The sequence below is a fragment of the Jaculus jaculus genome, chromosome 15, assembly GCF_020740685.1.
Source record: "Jaculus jaculus isolate mJacJac1 chromosome 15, mJacJac1.mat.Y.cur, whole genome shotgun sequence".
Classification (NCBI taxonomy): Eukaryota; Metazoa; Chordata; class Mammalia; order Rodentia; family Dipodidae; genus Jaculus; species Jaculus jaculus.
In genome coordinates, this window is record NC_059116.1 from 37,826,284 (window position 1) to 37,834,046 (window position 7,763).

The window sequence follows — 7,763 nt, forward strand, 5'->3', positions numbered from 1 at the left end:
TTCCCAGTTCCCAGTGTGCACGTACACACACATAGTGCCAGGCAGTCACAGACCCTGGGACAGAGGGAGAGACAGACAGCAGGCAAGTTCCCAAGGTATGTAAATAGCTAGCTTATTCCACCCTGTAGAGTTGGTCTGTGGGATAGCCTGGTCTCTCTGGCTCTGCAATCTCCATCCTCCACCACCCCAAGATTTGAGGGGCTTGCCTCCACCCTGTGGTAAGCGTGCCTCGCCCGCCGAGCTGTAGACACTCACACCAGAGCGACAGCTAATTTATTGACAGACTGTGGGGAGGGGGACAGCAGCAGTGGTGGCGGGCAGATGGGATAACGTTTCTTGCCCTAGGTTCTAGACTTTTTTTTTTCCTTCTCCAGAAGCACTCTTCTTTTAAGCCAAGGGGGAAGGAGATGAGGCAGGGGTTGGGGGGGGGGGTAGGGGGAGAACAGGGAAGCAATGGGGGCTTATGGGAATCAGAGAAAGTGTGGTGAGAGGGGACTGGGGGCTGTGAGGCCAAAGGAGAGGCAGGATGAGAGGTGAAGGAGGCTCAGAGGGTGGGGTGACAAATCACGGTTTATAGTTCTCCAGGTCGGATGAGGTTTGGGGTGCATCACAGGTGAAGGACTACTCCGGCACAGGAGGAAAGCTCATAGAATCATGATTTGCAAGGGCTCATGGGAGTGTCCAAGCTGGGGGAGCTGGAGGGCCTTGGAGATAAGTTGGGGCTCAAGAGTTGGGGTCCAGAGGGGGAGCGATTGAGGGTGGCAGAGGCGACCTGGTGACCATAGCCTTAGGGTCAGGGTGAGTCAGCCTGGGTGGGGTCCTGGGGGAGGGGCCGAAGCTTTGCAGATCCGGGCTAAGACAGGGCAGGCCCTAGGCCACCTCCTCCTCCGCCTCCTCCTCGAACTCGCCCTCCTCGGCGGTGGCGTCCTGGTACTGCTGGTACTCGGACACCAGGTCGTTCATGTTGCTCTCGGCCTCGGTGAACTCCATCTCGTCCATGCCCTCGCCCGTGTACCAGTGCAGGAAGGCCTTGCGCCGGAACATGGCCGTGAACTGCTCGGAGATGCGCTTGAACAGCTCCTGGATGGCCGTGCTGTTGCCGATGAAGGTGGCGGCCATCTTCAGGCCCCGCGGCGGGATGTCGCACACGGCCGTCTTCACGTTGTTGGGGATCCACTCGACGAAGTAGCTGCTGTTCTTGCTCTGCACGCTGAGCATCTGCTCGTCCACCTCCTTCATGGACATGCGGCCCCGGAACACGGCGGCCACGGTCAGGTAGCGGCCGTGGCGCGGGTCGCACGCGGCCATCATGTTCTTGGCGTCGAACATCTGCTGCGTGAGCTCGGGCACGGTCAGCGCCCGGTACTGCTGGCTGCCCCGGCTGGTCAGCGGCGCGAAGCCGGGCATGAAGAAGTGCAGGCGCGGGAAGGGCACCATGTTCACGGCCAGCTTGCGCAGGTCGGCGTTGAGCTGGCCCGGGAAGCGCAGGCAGGTGGTCACCCCGCTCATGGTGGCCGACACCAGGTGGTTGAGGTCGCCGTAGGTGGGCGTGGTCAGCTTGAGCGTGCGGAAGCAGATGTCGTAGAGCGCCTCGTTGTCGATGCAGTACGTCTCGTCCGTGTTCTCCACCAGCTGGTGCACGGACAGCGTGGCGTTGTAGGGCTCCACCACCGTGTCCGAGACCTTGGGCGACGGCACCACGCTGAACGTGTTCATGATGCGGTCCGGGAACTCCTCGCGGATCTTGCTGATGAGCAGCGTGCCCATGCCCGAGCCCGTGCCGCCGCCCAGCGAGTGCGTCAGCTGGAAGCCCTGCAGGCAGTCGCAGCTCTCGGCCTCCTTGCGCACCACGTCCAGCACCGCGTCCACCAGCTCCGCGCCCTCCGTGTAGTGGCCCTTCGCCCAGTTGTTGCCGGCTCCCGACTGACCTGGGGAGGGGACAGCATGCAGAAGAGGGCTCACTGCCTGCCCAGCGCCTGGAGGGACCCCAGTGGACGAAGAAGAGCAACACCATAGAGCAACAACGCGAAGTAAAGGTTGCGCTGGAGAGAGGGCTCAGAGGTTGAAGGCGCTTGCTGGCAAAGCTTGATGGCCCTGGTTTGACTCCCCAATACCCGTGTAAAGGCAGATGCACAGAGTGGCACATGCATTTGGAGTTCATTTACAGCGGCAGTAAGCCCTAGTGCACCCTTGGGCTCTCTCTCTTTATCTTTTTCTCCCTCAAATAAATAAAAAAATTATTTTTTTGTTTATTTTTATTTATTTATTTGAGAGTGACAGACAGAGAGAGAGGGAGAGAGAGAAAGAGAGAACATGGGCATGCCAGGGCCTCTAGCCACTGCAAACGAACTCCAGATGCGTGTGCCCCCTTGTGCATCTGGCTAACTTGGGTCCTGGGGAATCGAGCCACAAACTGGGGTCCTTAGGCTTCACAAGCAAGTGCTTAACCATTAAGCCATCTCTCCAGCCCCCCCCCCAATATTTGTAGTAAAAGTAAACAGGGGCAGGTAACATCATTATTGGGCTGTGGGGTGGTTCAGTGGGTAGAGCACTTGCCTAGCATGCCTGCAGCCCTGGGTCCCTGCCCCAGCATGGCATCAACTGGACAATGGTGCGCATCTGTCATCCCAGCACTCAGGAGGTAGAGGCAGGATTAGGAGATCAAGGCCATTCTTGGTTACATAGTGAGTTGGAGCCTGAATTACATGAAACCCTATCTCAAAATTAAGAGGGGGGGCAGGCATGGTGGCACATGCCTTTAATCCCAGCACTTGGGAGGCACAGGTGGAAGGATTGCTGTGAGCTTAAGGCCACCCTGAGACTACATAGTGAATTCCAGGTCAGCCTCAGCTAGAGTGAGAATGTACCTGGGAAAACCAAAAAGTGGGGGGAGGCTGGAGACATGGCTCAGTAGTTAAGGCACTTGCTGACAAAGCCTGGGACCAGTGTGTGATTCTCCAGTACCCACATAAAGCCAGATGTACAAGGTGGCAGCACATGTGTCTGGAGTTTGTTTGTAGGGGCTGGAGGCCCTGGAGCGCCCATTCTCTCCACCCCCTGCCCCCCCTTCTTTCTCTCAAATAAAATAAAAAAGGTCAGTCAGAGGTGACTTAGTGGCCAGAGGGCTTGCTGTGCAGGTATGAGGACCTTAGTTTGGTTTCCCAGCACCCATACAGAAAGCTGGTGTGGTGTTACATGCCTCGAATTCCAGCCCTTGGGAAGTGGAAACAGGAGGATCCCTGGGCTGGCTGGCCAGCCAGTCTGGCTGAATCAGTGAGGTCTGGGTTCAAAGAACCTTTCTTGTTTTCTCTCTTAAATTTTATTATCTGTTTAGTTATTTGAGAGGTGTTGTGGGAAGATAGAGAATTGGCATGTCAGGGCCTTCAGCTACTGCAAATGAACTCCAGATGCATGCACCACCTTGTGCATCTGGCTTATATAGGTTCTGGGGAATTGAACCTGGGTCCTTTGGCTTTGCTGGCAAGTGCCTTAACCACTAAGCCATCTCTCCAGCCCTCTTTCTCTCTTTTGAGGCAAGGTCTCACTGTAGCCCAGTCAGATCCAGTTCTTATTGTGTAGCCAAGGTTGGCCTTGAACTCATGGCAATCTTCCTCCATCAGCCTCCTGAGTGTTGGGATTAAAGGCATGTGCCACCATGCTTGGTGTTTCTCTCTTTTAAAAATTTAAATATTTTTATTTTAAATAATATTCTTATTTATAGGAGAGAGAGAGAAAGAGGGGAGGGAAGAAAGAAAATGGGTGCACCAGGGCCTCTTGCCACTGCAAACAATGCATGTACCACTTTGTGCATCTGGCCTTATGTAGGTATTGGATAATCGAACCCGTATCAGCAGGTTTTGCAAGCAAGTGCATTTAACCACGAAACCACCTACCAACTCCCTCTTTTTAAAATTTTTACTTGTTTGTACACATTTAAGTGTGAATGGGAGTGCCAGGGCCTCTTGCTACAGCAAACAAACATCAGATGCTTATACCATTTCTTGTGTCTGGTTTACATGGATGGCTCATGAACTGAACCTGGGCCAGTAGGCTTTGCTAGCAAGCACCTTTCACTGCTGAGCAATGTTCCCAGGGTTCCTGAGAACCGATCTCAAAAAATAAAGTCAGGCTGGGCGTGGTGGCGCACGCCTTTAATCCCAGCACTTGGGAGGCAGAGGTAGGAGGATTGCCATGAGTTCGAGGCCACCTGAGACTCCATAGTGAATTTCAGGTCAGCCTGGGCTAGAGTGAGACCCTACCTTGAAAAAGAAAAAAAAGAAAAATAAAGTCAGGTGTGGTGGTGCATGCCTTCAATCCCAGCACTTGGGATGCAGAGGTAGGAGGATCGCTGTGAATTCGAGGCCACCCTGAGACTACATGGTGAATTCCAGGTCAGCCTGGGCTAGAGTGATACCCTACCTCGAAAACAAAAAATAAAAAATAAACAAAAAATAAGGACTGGAGAGATAGCTTAGCGGTTAAGCACTTGCCTGTGAAGCCTAAGGCCCCGGGTTCGAGGCTCATTTCCCCAGGACCCATGTTAGCCAGATGCACAAGGGGGCGCACGCGTCTGGAGTTCGTTTGCAGTGGCTGGAAGCCCTGGTGCGCCCATTCCTTTTCTATCTGTCTCTTTCTCTCCCTCTCTCTCTGTCACTTTCAAATAAATAAATAAAAAATGAACAAAAAAATTAAAATAAATAAATAAATAATAAAAATGAAATAATAATAAAGTGGCTGGGTGTGGTGGTGCTTGCTTTTAATCCCCAGCACTCTGGAGTCAAAGGTAGGAGGATCACTGTGAGTTTGAGGCCACCCTGAGACTACATTGTGAATTCCAGGTCAGCTGGGGCTAGTGAGAGACCCTATCTCGAAAAGCCAAAAAACTGGGTGTGATCCCAGCACTGGGGAGCCAGAGGTAAGAGGATTGCTGTGAGTTTGAGGCCACCCTGAGACTACATGGTGAATTCCAGGTCAGCCTGGACTAGAGTGAGACCCTACCTCAAAAACAAAAACAAACAAAATAAATAAATAAGTAAAGTGGAGAATGATTGAGGAAGACATCTATCTTTGCTTTGGCTGCCATGTGTATGTACACATGCGTGCACCCGGACACGTATGCCACACACATGCACATGCAACAAAAACATTTGTGAAGTCCTTTCTTCTAGTTGATTGAAATCCGCAGTATATAACTGCTGTCTAATTATCCCACTGTGTGTGAGCACATTGCTACTATCACTACTGTAATAGCAGCTAAGTAATAAGATTTAGTAGTTATTATTATTGGCTAATAATCATTATAATCAATAATAACTGCTTCCATCCTTGCCCCACCGTCACTCAGCAGCCGGAAGGCTCTTAGGAAGACCTAAATGAAGTCACACCCCATCCTAGTTCCGAATCACCCCAGGAGTCACAGCCACACTCTCTCCGCAGCCCACCCGGCCACGTGCTGCCTCCCGGGCCTCCTCTTCCCTCGAAGCTCTTCCAGTCATGCAGGCTCTGTCCTGTTCCAGGGCCTTCTCACTGATTGGTCTGGCTGCCTTGGAATTTATTTTCCTCAGGAGCTTGCTTCCAAAGCCTGTTGGTCCAGGGTTCGATTCCCCAATACCCACATAAAGCCAGATGCACAAAGTGGCATATGTGCCTGGAATTCATTTGCAACAGTGACTCTGAGAAGCACCCATATTCTTTCGCTCTTTGATTGCAAATAAGTAAAAGAGAAAATAAACAAGACAAAACAAAACCCCACAATAGATGGGTTTAGTGGCATGTACCTATCACCCCAGCACTCAGGAGGTGAAGGCAGGAGATCAGGAGTTCAATACCAGCCTCAGTTACATAGTGAGTTTGAGGCAAGCCTGGGCTCATCATATTCCGTTTCAAATACCCCAAACCAAAACCAATCAAACAAACAAAAACAAAACTGCCACCCCTTCCCTCAGCTGTGTTCACCTCCTACAGTGTCCTGCACACTCCCGACTTCCCCATCCACTCAGGCACACTCTCTGCAGTCACTGTAGGCTCTGTGAAGTGAAGTAAGGAATTCTCTAGAAGCATCTGTAAGCAGAAAAGGACAAGAGAGCTCCCTTCCTTGGGCTCTGTGCCTGGGTTTGGGGTGAGTGACAGGTAAGGGGACTCACCAAACACAAAGTTGTCTGGTCTGAAGATCTGGCCAAAGGGTCCGGAGCGGACAGAGTCCATGGTGCCGGGTTCTAGATCCACCAGCACGGCTCTGGGAACATAGTTTCCTCCTGCAGGGAGGGCAGATGGAAGGACGCTGGGTGAGTGCCAGGCCCTGCAGGCCGCCGGATCCATCCTGTCCTCACGCAGCTACCCCACACCTCCCCACTCCCCCCACACCAGAAGGCGTCCCCAGCGGGCTGCCTTTACCTGTGGCCTCGTTGTAGTACACGTTGATCCTCTCCAGCTGCAGGTCGCTGTCCCCATGGTACGTCCCCGTGGGGTCAATGCCGTGCTCATCACTGATCACCTCCCAGAACTGGAGGGCCATAGGAAGGCTTGAGTCACTACACTTAATTCTTTGAGACCCTGTTCTTGCTGAACCCACAGCTCACTGATTCAGCTAGCTTGCCTGGCCAGCAAGCCCTAGGACCCCCCCCCCACACACACACACACAAGCTGGGATTACAGGTGCGCATCACCACACCTTGCTTTTATGATGTGGGTTCCGGGGGTCCAGCTCAGGTCCTCATGCTTGCATGGCAAACACGTTACCTACTGAGCATCACTTCAGTTCTGCTTGAGATTTTCTTTTTTTTTTTTTTGGACAGGGTCTTAGGTATTCTAAGCTGGCCTTGGAGCTCACTATGTATACAGCCCAGGCTGGCCTTGAACTCCAGACCCTCCTGCCTTCACATCCGGAGAGCTGGGATGACCGGCAGGAAGGATTGAGAGAGGAATGGGGGTCTAGGACCCCCCCCAAACTACTTCCCTAGTTGTCGCTTTTTCCCCAGCAAGGTGACTAGGGAAACCCAGAGGCGTACGCAAAGGGATGAGGCAGCAGGAAGGGAGAGATGGGGGCTGGGAGGAGCTCCGCACCTCCGGCCGCCAGTACCCAGTACCCAGCCCTTCTGGGCTGCAGCCCTGGGGGAGAGGGGAGGAAGGACCCCATCTCTTTGCGCGCAGGCGCTCGGGGGACAGAGGCCCAGCTGTGAGGTCAGCTGGGACCCAGGACCGAAGGTCAGGCCCTGCTCCCTCCCAGGACCTCTTTGTTCCCAGCCTGGCTCGGTCCGACTCCCCTCCCCCACCACCTCCAGGGCGCAGGTTTCCTGGGGGCGCCTTGGAGGAACTGAGGACCCCTCTGTGCGTCCCTTTGTGTCCTCCCCCGGACCCCGCGACACACCTTGGCCCCGATCTGGTTGCCGCATTGGCCAGCTTGCAGGTGTACGATCTCCCGCATGGTGGTGGTCACGGCGGCTGGGGTGACAGATGCGCCAGGCGAGCTCGGTCCCTGCGCCCCCGGGGTGTCTCTATATAACCGGGTGGTGCCGCCGCGTCACCACTGGTCACCCGTCTGCTCCGCCCCCTGGTCCCGCCCCGGAATGATGCAGGGTGTTGGGGGTGCTGGAATCTCCCTCCACAGTAGCTCCCACAGTTTGGGATACAGTCTGGGCATGTGTACCCGGTCTCGAGGCGTTCTTGCCCCAGCCTTGCAGGTGCCATTAGCCCCTTCTTGGCTCTTGGAACCGGAGTTGGAGGGGGAGAGGGAGCCTCCGCGTGTGTAAACTGTACCTGGACAT

The 7,763-nt window shown here is 54.0% G+C and overlaps 1 protein-coding gene across 1 annotated transcript; it reads right to left on the reverse strand.

Moving 5' to 3' along the window:
- Positions 1–256: 256 nt before the first annotated feature.
- Positions 257–7,523, reverse strand: Tubb4a (tubulin beta 4A class IVa). The gene is made up of 4 exons (XM_004655009.2): positions 7,367–7,523; positions 6,394–6,502; positions 6,144–6,254; positions 257–1,928 (listed from the first exon to the last, which is right to left on the reverse strand). The coding sequence occupies exons 1-4, from the start codon at positions 7,421–7,423 to the stop codon at positions 871–873; spliced, it is 1,335 nt and encodes a 444-aa protein (XP_004655066.1). The 5' UTR covers positions 7,424–7,523; the 3' UTR covers positions 257–870.
- Positions 7,524–7,763: the final 240 nt, after the last annotated feature.

What these genes read in the sequence shown, in the direction of transcription:
- Tubb4a (XM_004655009.2), bottom strand. Translation starts at nt 7,423, where the DNA reads ATGCGGGAGATCGTACACCTGCAAGCTGGCCAATGCGGCAACCAGATC. An exon ending in GCAACCAGATCGGGGCCAAG is followed by an intron (nt 6,503 to 7,366) that starts GTGTGTCGCGGG and finishes ATGGCCCTCCAG; the next exon opens with TTCTGGGAGGTGATCAGTGA. An exon ending in ACCAGACAACTTTGTGTTTG is followed by an intron (nt 1,929 to 6,143) that starts GTGAGTCCCCTT and finishes TCCCCTCCCCAG; the next exon opens with GTCAGTCGGGAGCCGGCAAC.